Source organism: Mesoplodon densirostris, chromosome 16 (genome assembly GCF_025265405.1).
Source record: "Mesoplodon densirostris isolate mMesDen1 chromosome 16, mMesDen1 primary haplotype, whole genome shotgun sequence".
NCBI lineage: Eukaryota > Metazoa > Chordata > Mammalia > Artiodactyla > Ziphiidae > Mesoplodon > Mesoplodon densirostris.
This window is the reverse complement of record NC_082676.1, coordinates 27,538,830-27,558,676: the sequence shown is the minus strand read 5'-3', so window position 1 is coordinate 27,558,676 and position 19,847 is coordinate 27,538,830. Positions and strand designations below refer to the sequence as shown.

Here is a 19,847-nt window from a genome sequence, read left to right as displayed (position 1 = left end):
GGGGTCTATGAACTCTGCGTCAGGCTCACTTAGACACTTGTTTAAAATGCAGATTCCCGACCCTCTCTTCCAGGACTGCTGAATCTGCCTCTCTTGCAGGGTGGGACCTGGAATCTGAAGTTAACAAGTTCCCCAAGCGGTTTTTGTGAAGGCTAAAGTTGGTGTGCCCCATCGCTGGAGTGGATAGATGCAGATGCAGAGGGGATCCAGGCTCAGGAATTCAGAACCCGTATCCTTCCCCTCTCTCGCCCCCCACCCCTGGCTAAGGACTTGAAGCGGCGGGTCAGCTGAGCTCTGCGAAAAGTCATTCAGCGGCCAAGGCCCTGGGGCGGAGACCCCGGGGCTGCCCTAATGGGGCGGGGCTGGACGGGGCGGGGTCGCGGCTCCTCCCTCGGCCCGGGCGGCGGGGCGGGACCGGCCTGAGGGGCTATGCTGCGAGGCAGTGGTACAGCCTGGAACACCCGGCAGCTGCGGCGGCCGGGGACCCTGGACCCCTCCCCACACCGAGGTAAAGGCCCGCGCAGCCCGCCACCAACTTAGTCAAGTTGGTACGGAGTTCGCCAGGCGCCCGTATGGGGCGGGGGGATGGGGGGTGGGGGTTCTGCGGCACAGGAAGGGAAGAGGGGGGCCTCGAACACGCGTCCGGGAGTGAGGGCCCCCGGATCTCGGGCCCGGAGGGCTGTTCCCTGAGACAGGGAACCCTCCAGGGATCTGGGGACTCACACCCAGGACCCCCGGGCCGGGGAAGCTCGGACTCCGGGAATGGCATGCCCTCCTGGGCCCTGTAGGTCTCCTCTCCATCCCGCTCTCCACCGGGACCCCTTCCTGTCACCAAACCTGGGGTCCGGCTGCCTCGAAGCCCCCGCGCCCCCACAGCAGCTGGAAGCCGTAGTGCCAGCCGCTTCTGAATTTTTCACGGAGGGGGCGGGCCGGACACGCTGTTCCCATGGCACCGGGGCTCTCAGGTTTCAGCGGGAGGGAACCCCCAGACCCCCTAGCCTTTAGCAGGACCAAGCTGCCCGTCCTGCCTCTTCCTCAGCTCTCGTGGGATCGGGCAGCGGAAGTGAATCCCCCCGGGGCTCTCAACCCTCCTCCGTACTTCCCAACCCCGAACCGAACCGTGGGGAAGAGACCTGTGGGGAAGAAGAGGAGGGGGCAATTCAGGTGTCTTTCGTGAACGTGGGTCTCCTGTTCTGAATGGGTGGGGCAGCTCGGTGTGCACGCTTGTGTGGACATCCTACCTGGCTGCTGCCCCTCTGCCTATCTGTGTGTCACGGGGGAGTGGGTTATCCTCAAGGCATAGGAAATGGCCTCTGGGTGTGCATGCATGTGTGTGTTCACACGCACTCACCCCTCCCAGCCTGACCCCGGTTCTCTCTGGGCCTGAAGCCAGAAAGCCCCCACAGGGAGGATCTGAGGCGCCTCCTCCTCCCATTTGAACTCAAAGGAAGGAAGGACTGCTAGAAGGACTGGAAGGACGCCTCTGGTGGAAGCCGTCGCAGCAGCTCATCAGGACTCTACAGGAGAAGGGGCCCAAAGCACCTGGCTCACCACCCACTGCCCCTTCTTGCCGAAGGAAAGAAGGAAACCCCCCTTCCCAAGGATGACACTAAATACTCAGCAAGAGGCAAAGACCCCCCTGCGTCGCCGAGCCAGTACTCCACTGCCCCTGTCCACCCGGGGCCGCCAGCCTGGCCTCCTGGGCACAGCACCTTCTACACAGTCCCAGCATCCCCGACTGGGCCAATCAGCCTCCCTCAACACCCCCACCCGGCAACCTTCATCTGCCCCCAGTGGTTGGTCCTCTGAATCCAGCGACTCTGAAGGCTCCTGGGAGGCCCTCTACCGTGTGGTACTGCTTGGAGATCCTGGTGTAGGGAAGACCAGCCTGGCCAGCCTCTTTGCAGGAAAGCAAGAGCGGGATCTCCATGAACAGCTGGGAGGTAGGGACCCTGTGGGCTGGGAAGGGATCCGGTCGATGGAGTGAAATCCCTGTTATCTGGGACATAACGCTGCCAAGAACAGTTGTACAACTCATGCACTGCTCAACTCTGAGGGGCATCTTTCACAAAGACTATGAAGTGAATGATCACCCCCTGGAGTTGTGCAGGGCACAGCCTGCACAAAGATCTACAGGAGGGAAATTCCTTGAATAGTGAATGAGAATTGTGCTAATTTCTCATGGATGAGAGGTGTGTGATTCATTTTCATGTCATAAGGGAAGCAATTCTGAGTTCCACAAGTCCCAAGTATAAAGAAATGGTGAACTTCCTTCCCAACTCTCAGACCCTGTCCCACAGACAACCATCCATGCCCACCATGACCTGCAGCCAAACTAAGATCCTACCCAAAATGGAGACTCCCAGACTCTTAAGTTGGGCCCTGGGTTCCTTTATTCCCAAGAGGTGGCAGTGAGCTGACAGGGCCTGGGGTCCCAGAATGATGAGGATCAGGGACCGGACAGAGGAAATGAAGATGAGTCCCTGCAGGACTGGCAGAGAGGACCCAGGGTGAGTGGGGGGAGAGGGGAGGTTAAAGGCAGAGAGGAGGTGGGGACACTCTGACCACGCCCTTTCTCCAGCCCTGACTGCTCAGAGTGTGAGCCCATATGTACCCATGTACACCAGTATGTATGACAGATAGGGAGACAGGGTTCCAGAGAGGGTAATGGGACCTGCCTGAAGCATACACTAAGCCAGGGACACAGCACGACTGGGAGAACTCCCAGCCCAACTTTAACCCCACCGCCCCACACTCATTCATTCAACCAAACCAACAAAACCTTTCTCAGCACCTACTGTGTGCCAGGTACTGTGCTGGCAGCTGGTGAGACATGGGCTCCTCATGCCGTTTCTTGGCCTATCAGGAGAGACAGACATCTAACAAATATGGTGAGCACTTCAAGGAGAAGTGGAGGGGGCGGAAAGAGGGGTTAGGGAGGCCTGCATCCTCCCCAGGCCTGCACCTCCTCCCTGAAATCCGTGTCTTTCCTCAGCTGCAGAAGATGTGTACGAGAGGACCCTCACGGTGGATGGAGAGGATACCACACTGCTGGTCATGGACACCTGGGAGGCTGAGAAACTGGTATGGCACAACAAGCAGGATTTGGGGGGAGGGGTGCTGAGGTTAGTACCAGATTCCTGTCCCCTCCTAGGACACTACAGAGCAGGGACAGGGCAGGGCCCATCCTCAGCACCTCCCCAAACCCACAGCTCCTAAGCAGCCTTTCCAACCAAAGCCAGGAGAACCTCATGACCCGGACCCCCTTTTCTCACTCCATTCATCCTCTCCTCACAGCCATCCCAGGGTGTGCTTCTCCCTCTGCAAATCTTCCCCTCATGAGCACCCTTATCCCATTCCACCCACCCACATTGTACAGAAAAAGGAACACCAGATTTAGCCTGAGGTTGAACCCCGTCTTCCTTTGTCTTACCAGTTGGCTTTGTGCAATTGACTTACCCACTCTGAGCTTCAGTTTTCTCACCTAATAAATGGGTGAATCATTCCTGCCTTCCTTACCAGCTGGTTTTTTCAAACTTCTTATGCAGTTTCACAGAGGTAAGCACAGTTTGGAGCATGAAAAAATGCTGAACGTGAGTGAAGAATTGTAAATAATGATAATTCTTATCGATCATGACTTCGTAGCTAGTAAAAAGAGGAAACCAAAGATGTCCTTCCCTAGCCCATTCCAAAGGAGGAAGAGAGCACTGGGCAGGGACATGTCCCCATTATGCTTTTCTTATCTTGCTTGAGTTTTCTTACCTTTGTTTATCTTGGTGAGTCTTTTTTCTTGCTATACAGGTAACACATGCTCATTGTAGAACTTTGAAGAAATACAACTAAGCAAAGAGAAGGATCTAAAAATCACCTGGGATCCCATCTCTCTAAGGGGTAGGCCCCACCCCTAACACTCAGGGAGGCCCTGCCCACAGGGTGGGGCTTAGGAGGGCAATGTTGGGTGATTGACAAGAATGGCTGACAGCTCCAGAGATAGGCCCAAATTTAGGGATGAAGGAGCTACGAGACCAATTCCTTTTAACTAGCATAAAAGGAAACCCAGGTCCAAATGAGCATCATAATAATGATGATGGTTCTCCTAAGAGCAGCTGACATTTATGGGGCACCTTCTTCCTAAGTGTCAGCCCCTGTGCTAAACACTAGACATATATTTTGACATTCAGTCAAGACAAAAACTATACAATGAGTGTATTTCTGATTCCCGTTCTACCAATGAGGAAATCAAAGCTCAGAGAGGTTCTGTGTCCCAAGTTCTCAGACAGCAAGTGGGATTCAAACCCAGATTTATAATAGCCCAAAGCTTATACTCTTATGCACTAGGACCATCCCCACTGGGAGCATCACCTTCTGAACCTCCATCTGAGGTTCCACTGCTTCACTCGTTTATTAAGAAACACTGGCTGGGGCTTCCCTGGTGGCGCAGTGGTTGAGAGTCTGCCTGCCGATGCAGGTGACGTGGGTTCGTGCCCTGGTCCGGGAAGATCCCACATGCCGCGGAGCGGCTGGGCCCCTGAGCCATGGCCACTAGGCCTGCGCATCTGGAGCCTGTGCTCCGCAATGGGAGAGGTCACAACAATGAGAGGCCCGCGTACCGCAAAAAAAAAAAAAAAAAAGAAAAGAAAAGAAACACTGGCTGGCTGGTCCCCACCTCAGCCAGGGTGAAGGGAGGGCACCATGACCAAACCCAGATATGCAAGGCCTGCCCGGGGGTCCGACGTCAGGTCCCTGCAGGCCCATCACACACAGCCAGCCTCAGGGCCAGCCTCAGGGCGGCAGCCTTGAGGGTCCCACATCCTAGGGCCAGTGGAAGGCCTTGGGGGTCCAGTGGCCAGCTCACACCCAAGCTTTATTTTTAAAAAAAGAAAGGAAGGAAGAAAAAAGAAACACTGGCTGGATATTTATAATGCGCCAGGACACTGAAGACCCATCAGTGACTAAGGCAGACATGCCTCCTGGCCTCTTGGAGCTCACAGACTGGTGAAGGAGGGTCTACTTTTTGGATGCAGTTGAGAATCCTATGGGAGAGAGTCTAGTGAATTAAGAAGAGTGATCAGACTGGGAGTCCCATTTGGGAGACAGACCAGAAGGCAGGAATTGGAATTCTGTGCCCAGCTGGCTGTGTGGCCTTGAGAAAGTGTTCTCTTCTCTGGCCCTTGATTTCCCTACAGTTTCCGTGGCCATGTTTGTGAAGGCAGTTCCCAAAGAGGGTCCATGCAGAGAGGGTCCGTGTTGATGTCAGAGAGGCAAAACCTGACAGAACTGGGAGGGCCTTTGGTTCATCCAGTAGTACCCCAGCCTCGCTGACCATCGGGGTCACCTGAAGAGTATTAGAAATCAGATTCTCAAGTCTCACCCCAGACCTAATGAAATAGAACCTATAAAAGTGGGGTCCTGGAATCTACATTTTTAATCACACCCCCAAGGGGTTCTTACCCACCAATCCATGTACCAACCAGCTTTTGTGATGCTAACACATAGCAAATCTTCCGTAAATATTTGTGCAATGAATGAATGAATGGTCAAGACCCACCCTCTCATTCTACAAATGAGAAAACAGACTCTGAGGGAGGAAGGAACCTGTCCATAGTCAAAACTAAGAACCCAGAATAAGAACCCACATCTGTCTGACTCAGTTCAGGGTTATTTGGCCCCGGGGAAGGATCAGTACAGCTGTTCAGAACTTACCCCTTTTGACAATGATGTTGACCATGGATCTGATGCTTTCCTACTTATCTACCTTATTTGGTTATCAGAAAACTTTTCTGGCTTCTTTTCCCCTCACAAACAATTCTTCCACCACGCTCGGCATTTCCCACTCCTGCCCACTCTCTTCCCTCCTACTCAGCCTGCTCATCCTTTCTAACCCCACTCACCAGTCCACTGTGAAGCCCTCCCACACTCTGCCCAGTTGAGTTCTTCTGGTCTACCCCCGCCCCAAGCCCCATGGGTCCTCCAGCCACTTGCACACGGCTCTCTTTTTTTTGGCCGAGCTGCACAGCATGGCAGGGATCTTAGTTCCCTGACCAGGGATCGAACCCGCACCCCCTGCATTGGAAGCACGAGTCTTAACCACTGGACTGCCAGGGACGTCCCTGCATATGCCTCTCTTAATGGTACTTATCACACTGCATTATATCTCTCCATTTTCACAGCATCCCTTCCTAATCATGAGCTTTTGGAGGGCAGGAACTGTGTCTCCTTAAACACTTAGAAACACTTAGAAAGCTGTTACCTAGGTGGTTCAGTCTCGGAGTGCTGTCCCTGACAAAAGAGCATCATCCAAAATAATATCAAAATTACTCCAGTTCTTTCCTTTCCTTGTCAAACATCTTGAAAGGACTCCACTTCTTAAAATGCCCCTTGCCTCTCCCACTCCCTTCACTTACACGCCACAGTTGCTCCTTCAACTCTCTCTTCAAGACGATCCGGAAACAAACCTCCCCTGGAAGACAGCCTCCTGTCCCCACTTCTCTCCCTTCCTTTTTTTTTCTTAACTCTGGACTGCAAAAAGCCAAAAGGACTGTCTAGCAAGGCCAAACCCTCCTCAAACCAGACAAAAGAGCTGAAAAGGCAAAGCCAGAACTCTCCTTAGCAGAACCCAATAAATCTTTTGTTGCCAGTGCCCGGCCTACAGAAGGAACCAATGAATGAGAGAATGGAGTGAGGTAGTGTCATTAGCCCAATTTTTCAAGCAGAGAAACTGCAGCTCAGAGAAGATCGGTGGTTTCCCAAGGTGACACAGGAAATTATGGCAGAATTTGTCCCCCAACCTGTCCAAAGTATCAACCTCAGCCCCATCCCACCCGTTAGACCATCCCAGCCCCTCCTTTCTCAGCCAGGGCCTAGGTACCGTCTGAGGATGGGCCTGGGTTCCCTCCCCTACAGGATGAAAGCTGGAGCCAGGAGTCATGCCTGCAGGTGGGCAGCGCCTACGTTATCGTGTACTCCATCGCAGACCGGGGCAGCTTCGAGAGTGCCTCTGAGCTCCGCATTCAGCTGCGGCGCACATATCAGGCGGACCACGTGCCCATCATCCTGGTGGGCAACAAGGCGGACCTGGCACGCTGCCGGGAAGTCTCCGTGGAAGGTGAGCCCTCCACTCCACCCTCCTCCTCCATCTTTCTCTTAGCCCTGTTGTCACTGCGTCTCCTCCAGTGCCCCTCATCTCAGTGACTCGTGCCCCACCCCCCCCACCCCAGCCACCTCCATCCTGCATCTACTTGCCTAAGCCTGAAAGCTAGAAACCATTCTTGGCTTGCCTCCTCTCATTCCCTCAGACCAGTCCCCAAACCTTGTCGGGTCCACCTCCCTTAACCCCACAGTCCCTTCCTGTCCCCATGCCCAGAGCCTCTGCCCCATCCTGGCATCTCCACCTTAGCCTGGGCCAACCCCGGTACTTCTCTATCCCCACTCAATCGGTTCTCCTCACCAGGTGCCAGAGTTTTCCCGAACCAGAGCTGACCTTGTCACTTTTTTGCCTAAAAATTCCCCTATGTGCCCCAATGCCCTTAGTCTGAGACACTTTATTCACCAGGCATGATAGGCCCAGTGCCTGTAAGCTTTTCAAGGGCTTACATCTGAGACCTGAAAAAGACAATTATTGACTCCAAAATACAGTGAGAAAATTAGAAATTCAAATTTCACAGAGCTTTGTGTACAAAACATAATATTGTGTCAGCCAGCAACTGCAAACCAAAATGTTTAAAGTTATACTTAAATTGTATTTAAAGTGGGATGGGGAATATTTTGATACAATTGATGTATCAGGTGGGACCCATAAAGATCTAAAAATGGCCCTACTCACAGGGCGAAATCTAAAAAATATGGAAACTAAGACCCAGAGTGGGGAGGCCAGTTCTACAGGGTCACCAGCCACTGAGGACTAGAACCCAGGCCCCTGCATCCAGCCCAGTGGCATCCTGGAGATGGAAGACCATACGCTTTATGAGCAGACGTCCCAAAATTCTGCAACATGATCCCCAGGAGATTTTGTTGAATCGCTGGTTCCCAGGCCTCACCTACCCAATTAGAATATCTGCGGGTGGGCTCAGCAACCTACATTTTAACAAGCTCCCCCAGACAATTCTGATGCACAGATTAGACCCCTTCCCTGGCAGTCAAGACCCTTCCGTGGGACCTCCCGGTCTTCCCAGCCTCATCCTGCTATCAGTATCAATCACTAACCTGTGAACTAACTCCTCAAAGCCAGATTTATCTCTGAGTCCCCTGGCACGCAGCACGAGGTATGGGGAAAGGAAAAATCATGCTTCCGGTTGAGACTGAACACACCTCCTGCTACCTTTATCTCCTTTTTCCGGTTGTGGCTCCGCCCTGGCTCACTGACCCCACCCGCTCAGAGGGCCGCGCCTGCGCTGTGGTGTTCGACTGCAAATTCATCGAGACGTCAGCCACGCTGCAGCACAACGTGGCGGAGCTCTTCGAAGGTGTAGTGCGCCAACTGCGCTTGCGCCGCAGGAACTGCGCAGGCCGAGAGCCGCCGACCCCCAGACGACGGGCAAGCCTCGGCCAGCGGGCTCGACACTTCCTGGCGCGCCTAACTGCCCGCAGCGCCCGCCGCCGGGCACTCAAGGCCCGCTCCAAGTCCTGCCACAACCTGGCCGTGCTCTGAGGCCACCTTCCCACTCTCTGGGTGGGGAGCATTGGGATGCATTCTAGCCTCCACCAGGGCCACGGAGAGGCAGAGTCTCTGTGGCTTGCAGTCTGCATCGTGGGCCTTGGCCGCCCACTCCCCCAACGTACAGAGCATCTCCCCAGCCGCAACTTCACGGACCTCTCTGCCCTGGGCAAGTGATGGACAGACCATGGGGCCAAAGCCTAAATTGGGGTTTTCATGCGGTGCGTGTCTTTTTGTAAAAAGTCTTCCTTGTCCTTGGGCTCTGGTCAACCCAAATTCCCCCACAATAAACCAGACCAGAAGGATGTCCTGTCTGAGTGCCCAGATCTCTTCTTTTGGGCTCTTCCAGGCATCTCCACCTCCCACTTTTCCATCTACACGGGCTGCAGACTGGGTTGGCCTGCTGACCTGGGTGTCAGGGTTAGCCAATAAAATCACTGGACCAATTATGCATTCAGGCCCTTCTCTGAACCACTGGGCACAGCCCCTGCCCCACGACTTTGAGGGAGACACAGTGGAGCACAAGCAACCACAGTTCAGTGTGATGATCTCCTATTCTCTCATTAACTCGTTTTTTTAGATTGTAAATTCACAAAATATTCTCTGAAAAAAAAAATCTTCACCCTCATCCTAGCAATATAATAGCTGGTGTTTGTTGGGAGCTGACTGGGTACTAAGCTGTCACAACTATTAATCTTCACGACCCATATTTAACTAGTTAGAAAACAGAGGCATAGAACAGTGAAGGCTTATGCTCCAGATCACACAGCAGCTATAAGTGAAGTTGCCAGGATTCCAGCCCAGTCTTGTGAGACTAGAGTCTGTGGCCAGCTTATCCACAGTTCTCTTGGAGAATGTGACAAAAAACTATAGACTCCCAGGGAAATGGACTTTCAAACACAATTTGGCACACAACTTAAAGGGGGCGGGTGGACTCCATGAAACTCAATCCATTAATCCCCAGGATGGACCCCCGATTTAGTCCAACTCATTCCGTTTTCTAGCTGTGGAAATTGAAGCCCAGAGAGGGGAAGTGAGCACCCCAGAGTCGCCCAGCCAGTAAGGGTAAGGACCAGACCTCAGGGCCCAGCCTCCTCCTATGTCTGTGTGGGAAGTAGGTGGTAGTGAGGCATCATGGCTGGGGATGGGCCTTGGGGGTCAGGTCAGGAGTTTCCAGCATAAGGGGAAGTGGTGTCACTACTTTGAGGGGAGAACATGATGCAAACAGTTTGGACCATTGTGTCCCTGATGCCTGACACCCCTGCCCCCAGCCAGCTGCCTGCCTAGATGCCTCAGCCCCCCACGTCGGCCATGTCCCTGCTGCCAGGAACACCAAAGCACAAGCAGGCGAGCCGTCCTCCAGCTGTGACCCCCCAATCTTGCCAGCAGGGCACTGATGGCACTTACTTTCCTATCCCAACTCCAGCCCAGGGAAGGGAAAAAGAGGAGGGTCGTCCCCCACCCTAAGCTGTCTCTGGAGGCCTGTGGTCATGGGGGAGGGGCTATAGTTGTGGAAAGTTGGCAGAGGCAGCCGGCAGCAGCCCGGGAGAGTGGAAAAAATGATATCAAACCCAGAAAAATGCAGGCCGGATGGAGGGCCCAAGCCGGCCCTGGGAGGTGAGAGGGAGGGAGGGAGGAGGCCCCACAGGCTGAGAACGGAAGAGGGCCAGGGAGAGAGCGCAGGAGCTGGTTTGGAAAAACCTGGGGACAATCAGCGTGATTCCTTCCTTTCTTCATCCGCAAATATTAACTGAGGGCCTACTAAGTGCAGGGCACAGTGCCAGGTTCTAGGGAGATAGTGGTGAAAAAGGAGTAGTGTGTTGCTCCCTGGAGCTCACAGTCCGGTGGGGAAAACAGACTAGAAAACACGTATATGATTAAAATAATTACAAACTGATAAGGTGCTAAAAATCAGGGTGGTCATGAAAATAATCCTCTTAATTCACAGATGGGGAAGTTGAGGGCCAGAAAGGGAGTACCCAAAGCTACTCAGATTGTGGAAGAAATCATTGAGACCAGGATTGGGGGAAGGCAGGGGAGGGAAGAAAGAAAGAAATAGTGCAGACTAGATGCAGGGGTGAGTATGCAGCCAGCACAGCAAGACAGCACAGTGGTGGAGGGCATGGGCCCTAAACCAGGGGGTCAGTATTCAACCCCTGCTCCCCTCCATCTCTCTGTGCCTTAGTTTCCCCATCTATAAAATGGGATTCATGACAATTCCCTCCCTCAGGATTGATGTGAGGATTAAATGACTTAAGATGTGTCAAGTACTTATAACAGTTCCTGTGTCTAGGAAGATTCAGGAAATGCTGGTTCCTGCTATCATATCTTAAAGCATTAGGGAAACCAGAGTTTGTTTAGGGTAAGATATTTTGAGACCGTGAGGACTCGCTTGGGAGTTTTTGCCCTATTAAGACACTGGAGGACTTTAGGAAACTCTCTTCCCTTCTTGGGCCTCAGCTTTCCCATCTGTAATATAAAGGGACTGAATCTGAACTTGTAGCATATACTCATGTACTCACACGTTTGCTGTCTGCCTCCCCCACAGGAATGAGAGGTCCGCGAGGGCAAAACCCTGGTGCTGCTCTCTCCTCAACACCTGCATCAGTACCTGGCTCATAGTAGGGGATCACTAAATATTTGTGGAATGGATTAATTAACCAATCTGTAAAAGGCCCCTTCCAAACCTGATCTCTCTGATTCTAGGAGTCTGTAAATAAGGCATGGCTGGGAAAGCATGTAAGAAAACCACAATATTCCTCCCAGGGACATGGCCTATTATAGTTTAGAAAGTTCTTTCTCAGACATAAAAACAAACCAAAAAAAAAGCAAAAAGCTAACTTTGTTTTAGCTCTTTCTATGTGGTAAGCCCCATGCTCCATGCTTGGTACACATTTTCTCATTTCTTCATCACCATCTACTTAATAGGTACCATTTAACAGATAACAGATGAGCACATTGAGGCTAAGAGAACACAAGAAATTTGTCCAAGGCCACACAGCAAGAAAGCGTAGTCAGGATTCACACCCAGATCAGCTGTCAAGAGGCAGGTAGGAACTGCCATCTTCATTGTACAGTTGGGGAAACTGAGGCCCAGAGAAGGAGAATCTCCCAAGGTCATGTAACAACAACAGCAAACAGTTCCATCACTCTTACCATGTATCAGGTGCTGTGTTAAGTGCTTTTCGCATATTAAATCCTCAGAACTGCTCATATCACCATGCCAGTTTTCAGATGGAGAAACTATAGCAGATACCCTGCCAAGGTTGCACAGTTAGCAAATAGCCAGGGTTCGAACCAGGGAAGTCTAGTCCCGTGGTGTGAAAGGCTCAACTATATCGCACTGTCCGACGGTACAGCAAGTCCGGCGCAGGCTGGTGTCTGCTTAGCACCCTGCTGCCTGGGCTGGGGGCAGGGTGGAGAACAAAAGCACATTGAGAGTATCCTCAGCCGCCAGCTGCGACTTTCCACCTTGAAGGGAGGGCACTGTTATGGAAAAAGTGATAAAGCTCTGGAAAGAGGAATGTCTCCCCAGGGGTCCCAAGTCTCCTCAGAGTCTCCCCCCTCCTTTTACTTTGGGGGAAGGCCACAAACTGTGCTGTCCTGATCCAGACGAGATGAAGGCCACCTGGATCCCAACACACCCCAGCCTGGCTACTCAAATACTGAGGATCACTGGCCCTGACGGAAGGTTCCAATTTCTCAGCCAAGGGCACGAAGCTTCCACTTGGGGACCCCCAAGGAATCAGGTTCAGGCTGGAACTCCCTTGTCCTTGGATGGTGAGAAATTCGCATCTCCCAGGCACAGCTCAGTCCTTCCTTTATTCAGCAAACTTTGATAAGGGTATGTGCTCTGAAGGAAGGTAAGGAGGGTAGAGAGAGTCACAGCTGGCTGCTTTGTAAAACAAAATGTTTTTAAAGATTAAGAATCTGGGCCTCCCTGGTGGCGCAAGTGGTTGAGAGTCCGCCTGCCGATGCAGGGGATACGGGTTCGTGCCCCGGTCTGGGAGGATCCCATATGCCGCGGAGCGGCTGGGCCCGTGAGCCATGGCCGCTGAGCCTGCGCGTCCGGAGCCTGCGCGTCCGGAGCCTGTGCTCCGCAACGGGGGAGGCCACAACAGTGAGAGGCCCGCATACCGCAAAAAATAAAATAAAAATAAAAATAAAGATTAAGAATCTCTAAGCTCTGCTATGACCATGTGACCTTAGGCAAATCAAAATATACGGAGTGAAGGGGTTAGGGTAGAATTCTTTATGCGACCGTCTCAAGAATATTTGAATATTCTAGTTCAACAGCTTGAAAAAATATACAAGTTCAGTTTCAATTTCGGCACTGTTTCCTTCTGTTCAGTTCAGGGTTTAGTTAAAAATAATACTAACGATGGGATGGGAGCTCTGGGTTCAACAGTGTGTGTTGTTTTCCCAGTTCCATCTGATTCAAGTTCAAGGCTAAGATGGATCGCTGTTCCAGTTTCTGCGCCGCGTAACAAACCACCCAAAGCTTAGTGGCATAAAAACAATCATTTTATTATACTCATAGATTTTGTGAGTCAGGAATTTGGGCAAGGCGAAGTGGGTACTGCTCTTCTCTGGGACCTCGGCTGGGAAACTCACAAAGACTGGAGTGACTGGAATCATCTCACATGTCTGGAGCCGAAATTATTCACATGTCTGGAGGTTGATTCCAGCAGTAAAGTGGAGTCTCACCTACAACGTGGAGTCTCTAGGTGTCCTGGTGCTTTTGTTTCCTATTGCTGCCATAACAAATTACCACAAACTTAACGGCTTAAAACAGCAAATTTATTATCTTATAGTTCTGTCAAATAGAAGTCCAACTTAGATCCCACTGGGCTAAAACCAAGGTGTCTGCAGTGCTGCATTCCCTTCTAGAGGCTCTAGAGAAGCTTTTGTTTCCTTGCCTTTCTCAGCTGCTAGAAGCCAGCCGCTTTCCTTGGCTCCTGACCGCTCGCTCCATCTTCAAAGCCAACAATGTCGAGCCAAGCCCATCTCATGCTGCCATCTCTCTGGTTCTCTCTCTGCTGCCTCACTCTTCCACCTTTGTGATTACATTGAGCCCATCCAGACAATCCAGCGTAACCTTCCTGTTTCACAGTCAGCAGATTAGCAGCCTGAAATTCCATCTGTGACCTTAATTCTCCTTTGCCGTGTAACATAACATACTCACAGGTTCCAGGACTTCCCTGGTGGCCCAGTGGGTAAGACTCCGTGCTCCCAATGCAGGGGACCCAGGTTCGATCCCTGGTCGGGGAACTAGATCCCGCATGCATGCTGCAACTAAGAGTTTGAATGCCACGACTAAGTAGTCCATGTGCTGCACCTAGGACCTGGCACAGACAAAATAAATAAGAAAATAAATATTAAAAAAAAAAAACATATTCACAGGTTCCAGAGACTAAGATGTGGACATCTGGGGGAGCCAACCCATGGCAGGATAAGATGGAGGCTGAAGGAAGGCTGTGGCTGGGTCTTAACTCTCCCCCAACACACAAACTCAGTCTTGTTCTAATGAGTACAGAGAGAAGGCCCTAAGGTAAAGGGGTTCCTTCCTAGTGGGATGTCGGGGGCACTGGGACACTGTCCCCAGAGTCTGACCTTGCCTCCCTTCCTCAAACCCATGCCTCTCTCCAGGAGCACCAGTTTCTTCAAGCCTGCACTGGACAAATCTCCATCCACCTTTCAGAAAACCCTACTCCTTACCGACAGATATAGGTCTTGCCTCAGAATTATCCCCCGCCCCTAGCAGCAATCTTCAGAAGTCTGAGTTATCGGGGCTGAATTAAGACTCCAGGTGCCCCAGCAGGGCAGTCAAGGGTGTTCTTAGCTCTTCTAGTCTTACAGAAGAGTCCAGAGTAAGTGTGACCACTCCACACTCAGTCCTCTTCAAGGTCTGCCCACCTGTGTGAATAAGTTTGCATGCCTTTCCACACAGTCAGTTGTCTGTGAATCTTACATACATGCGTGCACGTATGCACACGTGCACTTTGAATCCAAAACCTAAGCCAGGGATCACAAATGCAAATGCTCACAGAATCAGGTAATATAAATCAATGACGTAGACTGGGTGACAAACATTAGGGAGCTGGGCTTCCCTGGTGGTGCAGTGGTTGAGAGTCCGCCTGCCGATGCAGGGGACACGGGTTCGCACCCCGGTCCGGGAAGATCCCACGTGCCACGGAGCGGCTGGGCCCGTGAGCCATGGCCACTGAGCCTGCGTGTCCGGAGCCTGTGCTCCACAACAGGAGAGGCCAGAGCAGTGAGAGGCCCCCGTACTGAAAAAAAAAAAAAAAATTAGGGAGCATCAAGGTCTGTGGCAAACTGAAAGTCCTTTCCTACCTAAAAGGAATGACAGAACTAAGCTGCCTATTACTCCTGTTAGGATATTTCATTTTTTCTAAGATATTTCATTTTTTCATTTTTTGAAATGAAAAATATTTTGCACATATTTCATTTTTTCTAGGAAAAGCAGCAAGCCAGATATTTATGTGAAGTATCCCAATTCCTAAATAACTATTGCTAATTCCAATTTTTTTAGGCCCTGGACAGGAGAAGCAAAACATGTCCCCCAGCCAGGTTCTGACCAGAGGCTGACAGTTTGTAACCTCTGGTCTAAACCCAAATAGTGAGAGAGAAATGTATTCTCAGCCATTTCCCAGTCTGCAGGGTCACCCCTCATACCATGTAGTTAGGACTTAATTATAAAAAACGGTTTGTTCTTTTTGTTCAGCTCCTCCCAATCTCCTTTCCAAGAGTGCCTCTTCAGGCCTATTGGGATTCCAAAGGTGCCCAATGCCAAGTGGTACATTTTTTAAATTGAACTTTGAATTACATAAATAATACATTTTAATTATAAGGATAAATCAGAAAAACAGAAAACATATGGTAAAAGTAAAAATGCATTTATCTGTTAAGCTGCCCTCAACTACACATGATAGAAACCCTTATAAGGATATTTTCTAACAGAATGTCCAGAAGTAGGCAATTCTAAGGTTGATTCATCAGCCTTAAAATGTCAGGACACTGGGTCTGCATCTCCATAATTCTCTAGGCATTTCCTTCATGGTTGCAACATGGCTACAACAACTCCAAGCATCACATCCTCACACCAGTATTACAAGCAAGAATGGGAGGGGAAAGGTCAGAAAGAGGTTTTCTTTTTATCGAGGAGGAAATTATTCTCACAGCAGTTTCCTTTCATATCTCACTGGCCAGACTGAGTCTCATGGCCACCTCTAGCTGCAAGGGAGGCTGAGAAAGCAACTATCAGGCAAAAAGGAATGAGATCGCCACACTTGGCTTGGGCCAATAATGATTCGTCCCTTTGCCGCTCTTTTGTGAGCTTTTGTGAGCAACAGAGAAGTGGGTAAGGGTTGTTGGATAGCAATTTTAGTATTTTCCACAGAACTCCTTTCATTTCCCCCCCCCATCCCACTCCTCTCCCCAGAAGTACTCACCATTAGCAGTTTGGCATGTATCCTTCCCGATTTTTCAGCACACTTAGATATATACTGTAGCAGACATTTGGCCACCTTTGTTTCCTTCCCTACTGTCAGAGTCACAATTTGGCTCTGTTGTTCTCATTTTCATGGGATCAAGAATAAATCCTGGGAATTCCCTGGTGGTCCAGTGGTTAAGAGTCTATGGTCTCACTGCCAAGGGCCCAGGTTCAATCCCTGATATGGGAACTAATATCCCACAAGCCCCACAGTGCAGTCAAATAAATAAATAAATAAAATAAAGACGGACTTACAAACCAGCTATGACCAATGAAATGTGAGGGAAGGTTGGCTGGAGGACTCCAGAAAAAAGTTTCTTTGCTTTTGAAAAAGAGATGAAAAACAAGCAAACAAACAAACAAAAAGAGCTGCAGCAGAAAGGGAGTCCCTTATCTTCTGGTAATTGAAATATATGAACGAGTTGCCTGGAACTGTAGCCACCATCTGGCAATTATGACGGGATCTAGTCAGAAGATGGCAAAGCTGAAAGATGGGAAGTCCCTGAGTCCTTGGTGATGAAGTCGAGCCACCGAATTAGCCAACCCTGAAGCTGCCCCACCTCTGGACTTGTTATGTAAGATAATATGTCTTCAGTGTTGAAGCAAATTACCTTGGGGTTTCTGTGCCAAAGTCAAAATCATCCATCTGGTATACATATATAGGTTTCTTTGCTTTTTTTCACATAAATGGTGTCAGAGTTATATGTGTTCAGTTGCACAGGGATGAAAGCTACAAAAGACTGAAAAGTTGCAAGGGATGAAATCCAAACTAGCAGTGATGGAAACAAAATAGAAGTATTTGTCTCCCTCATGCAGAAGAAGTCCAGAAGTGGGCAGTCCAAGGCAGGCATGGCATTCCACAGTGCAGGGACCCTGGCTCTTTCTATCTTGTGGTTCCACCATCTTCAATCCACTGTGCTGCCCAAGTTGCAGTAGTCACATCCATATTTCAGCCAGCAGGAAGTAGTTAGGAGCTCAAAAAAAAGCAAAGCCTCTCAGAAGATGTACATATCACCTCTGTTTACATCTCATTGGTAGAGCTTAGTCACATCGCCACCCTTAATTGCAAAGGAGTCCAGAATACTTTATTCTGAATAGCCATGTGCTAGCTCAAAATCAGGGATTCTATGTTTGAAGGAAAGGTAGAAGAACAGCAAGGGGCAGCAAGAAATTGTTGCCTCGATACTGTACATATTATGTATAATTTGCTTTTTTCACTTAATTTCTCCTGGCTTTCTATCCATGCCAGTACACAGAAACCTACCTTATTATTTGTTTTTCTTTTTCTAGCTTCTTAAGTTAGAAACTTAGATCAATTATTTGAGACCTTTCTTCTTTTATAATACAAGCATATAAAGCTGTATTAGAAAAAAAGCTATATAATTTATATCAAGCTATAAATTTTCCTCCAAGCACTGCTCGAGATGCATCCCACAAATTTTGGTATGTTGTATTTTCATTATCATTCAGTTTAAAATATTTTCCAATTTCCCCTGTGATTTCTTCTTCCCATAGTTTATTCAGAAATATATTGTTTAATTTCCAAATATTTGAGGGGTTCCTGTAGGTACTTTTTGTTATTGATTTCTAATTTAATCCAATTGCAAATTTGAGAGTCGTTTTGTATATAGGGTCTATCATAATCCATGTTCCATGTATACTTGAAAATAATCTGCATTCTGCCATTGTTTGGTGTAGTCTTCTAAAAATGTCAATTAGGCCTAGGTGATTGAAAATGCTGTTAGAGGAAAACATAGGCAGAACACTCTATGACATAAATCACAGCAAGATCCTTTTAGACCCACCTCCTAGAGAAATGGAAATAAAAACAAAAATAAACAAATGGAATCTAATGAAATGTCAAAGCTTTTGCACAGCAAAGGAAAACATAAACAAGATGAAAAGACAACCCTCAGAATGGTAGAAAATATTTGCAAATGAAGCAACTGACAAAGGATTAATCTCCAAAATTTACAAGCAACTCGTACAGCTCAATATCAAAAAAAAAACGACCCAATCCAAAAATGGCCAGAAGACCTAAATAGACATTTCTCCAAAGAAGATATACAGATTGCCAACAAACACATGAAAGGATGCTCAACATCACTAATCATTAGAGAAATGCAAATCAAAACTACAATGAGGGGCTTCCTTGGTGGCGCAGTGGTTGAGAATCTGCCTGCTAATGCAGGGGACACGGGTTCGAGCCTTGGTCTGGGAAGATCCCACATGCCACGGAGCAACTAGGCCCGTGAGCCACAACTACTGAGCCTGCGCGTCTGGAGCCTGTGCTCTGCAACAAGAGGCCGCCATAGTGAGAGGTGCCTGCGCACCGCGATGAAGAGTGGCCCCCGCTTGCCACAACTAGAGAAAGCCCTCGCACAGAAACGAAGACGCAACACAGCAAAAATAAATAAATTAAATTAATAAAAACTCCTACCCCCAACATCTTCTTTAAAAAAAAAAAACAAAAAAAAAACTACAATGAGGTTTGTAGTCAGAATGGCCATCATCAAAATATCTACAAACAATAAATACTGGAGAGGGTATGGAGAAAAGGGAATGCTCTTGCACTGTTGGTGGGAATGTAAATTGGTACAGCCACTATGGAGGTTCCTTAAAAAACTAAAAATAGAACTACCATACGACCCAGCAATCCCATTACTGGGCATATACCCTGAGAAAACCATAATTCAAAAAGAGTCATGTACCACAATGTTTATTGCAGCTCTATTTACAACAGCCAGGACATGGAAGCAACCTAAGTGTCCATCAACAGATGAATGGATAAAGGAGATGTGGCACATATATACAATGCAATATTACTCAGCCACAAAAAGAAATGAAATTGAGCTATTTGTAGTGAGGTGGATGGACCTAGAGTCTGTCATACAGAGTGAAGTAAGTCAGAAAGAGAAAAACATATACAGTATACTAACACATATATATGGAATCTAAAAAAAAAAAAAAAAAGGTTCTGAAGAACTTAGGGGCAGGACAGGAATAAAGATGCAGACATAGAGAATAGACTTGAGGACACAGGGAGGGGGAAGGTTAAGCTGGGACGAAGTGAGAAAGTGGTATGGACATATATATATATACTACCAAATGTAAAATAGGTAGCTAGTGGGAAGCAGCCGCATAGCACAGGGAGACCAGCTCAGTGCTTTGTGACCACCTAGAGGGGTGGGATAGGGAGGATGGGAGGGAGGGAGACCCAAGAGGGAAGAGATATGGGGATATATGTATACGTATAGCTGATTCACTTTGTTATAAAGCAGAAACTAACACACCATTTTAAAGCAATTATACTCCAATAAATTTTTTTTAAAAAATCAATGAGATATTGAAATAATGCTGTAGCCTAAAAGTTCTTATAAAAATTCATTTTGTTGCAAAAAAAGAAAAAGAAAATGTTGTTCAAGTCTTCCATATACTTAGTGATTTTATGTCTACTTGTTTTATCAATTTGTGAGAAAGGAGTGTTGAAATCTTCAATTATAATTGTGATATGTCTTTTTCTCCTTTCAGTCTGTACATTTTTTCTTTAACTTGTTCTTTTCACTGCTGCAAAATATTCCACAATATGGATTACATATTTTACCAATCAAAGGTGAGTGAATTTAGGTTAGTGTAACTGTTTTACAAACAGTGTGGCAGTGAATATTCTTTTTTTTTAAA

General features: G+C 48.8%; 1 protein-coding gene across 3 annotated transcripts; it reads left to right on the top strand.

Moving 5' to 3' along the window:
- Nucleotides 1–419: 419 nt before the first annotated feature.
- REM1 (RRAD and GEM like GTPase 1) lies at nt 420–8,967 on the top strand. 3 transcript variants are annotated; one of them, XM_060120614.1, is made up of 5 exons: nt 420–508; nt 1,390–1,943; nt 2,996–3,084; nt 6,904–7,105; nt 8,376–8,967. In XM_060120614.1, exons 2-5 carry the CDS (start codon nt 1,604–1,606, stop codon nt 8,645–8,647), a joined length of 903 nt encoding a protein of 300 aa, XP_059976597.1. In that variant the 5' UTR covers nt 420–508; nt 1,390–1,603; the 3' UTR covers nt 8,648–8,967. The 3 variants fall into 3 exon arrangements, with proteins under 3 accessions (XP_059976597.1, XP_059976596.1, XP_059976598.1); XM_060120613.1 differs by having other exon boundaries at nt 1,361–1,943; XM_060120615.1 differs by having other exon boundaries at nt 429–508; nt 1,448–1,943.
- The last annotated feature ends 10,880 nt before the right edge of the window (nt 8,968–19,847 follow it).

Coding starts and splice junctions, on each gene's coding strand:
- REM1 (XM_060120614.1), top strand. CDS start 1,604: ATGACACTAAATACTCAGCAAGAGGCAAAGACCCCCCTGCGTCGCCGA. Junction 1,944..2,995: donor TCTCCATGAACAGCTGGGAG/GTAGGGACCCTG, acceptor GTCTTTCCTCAG/CTGCAGAAGATGTGTACGAG. Junction 7,106..8,375: donor CCGGGAAGTCTCCGTGGAAG/GTGAGCCCTCCA, acceptor CCACCCGCTCAG/AGGGCCGCGCCTGCGCTGTG.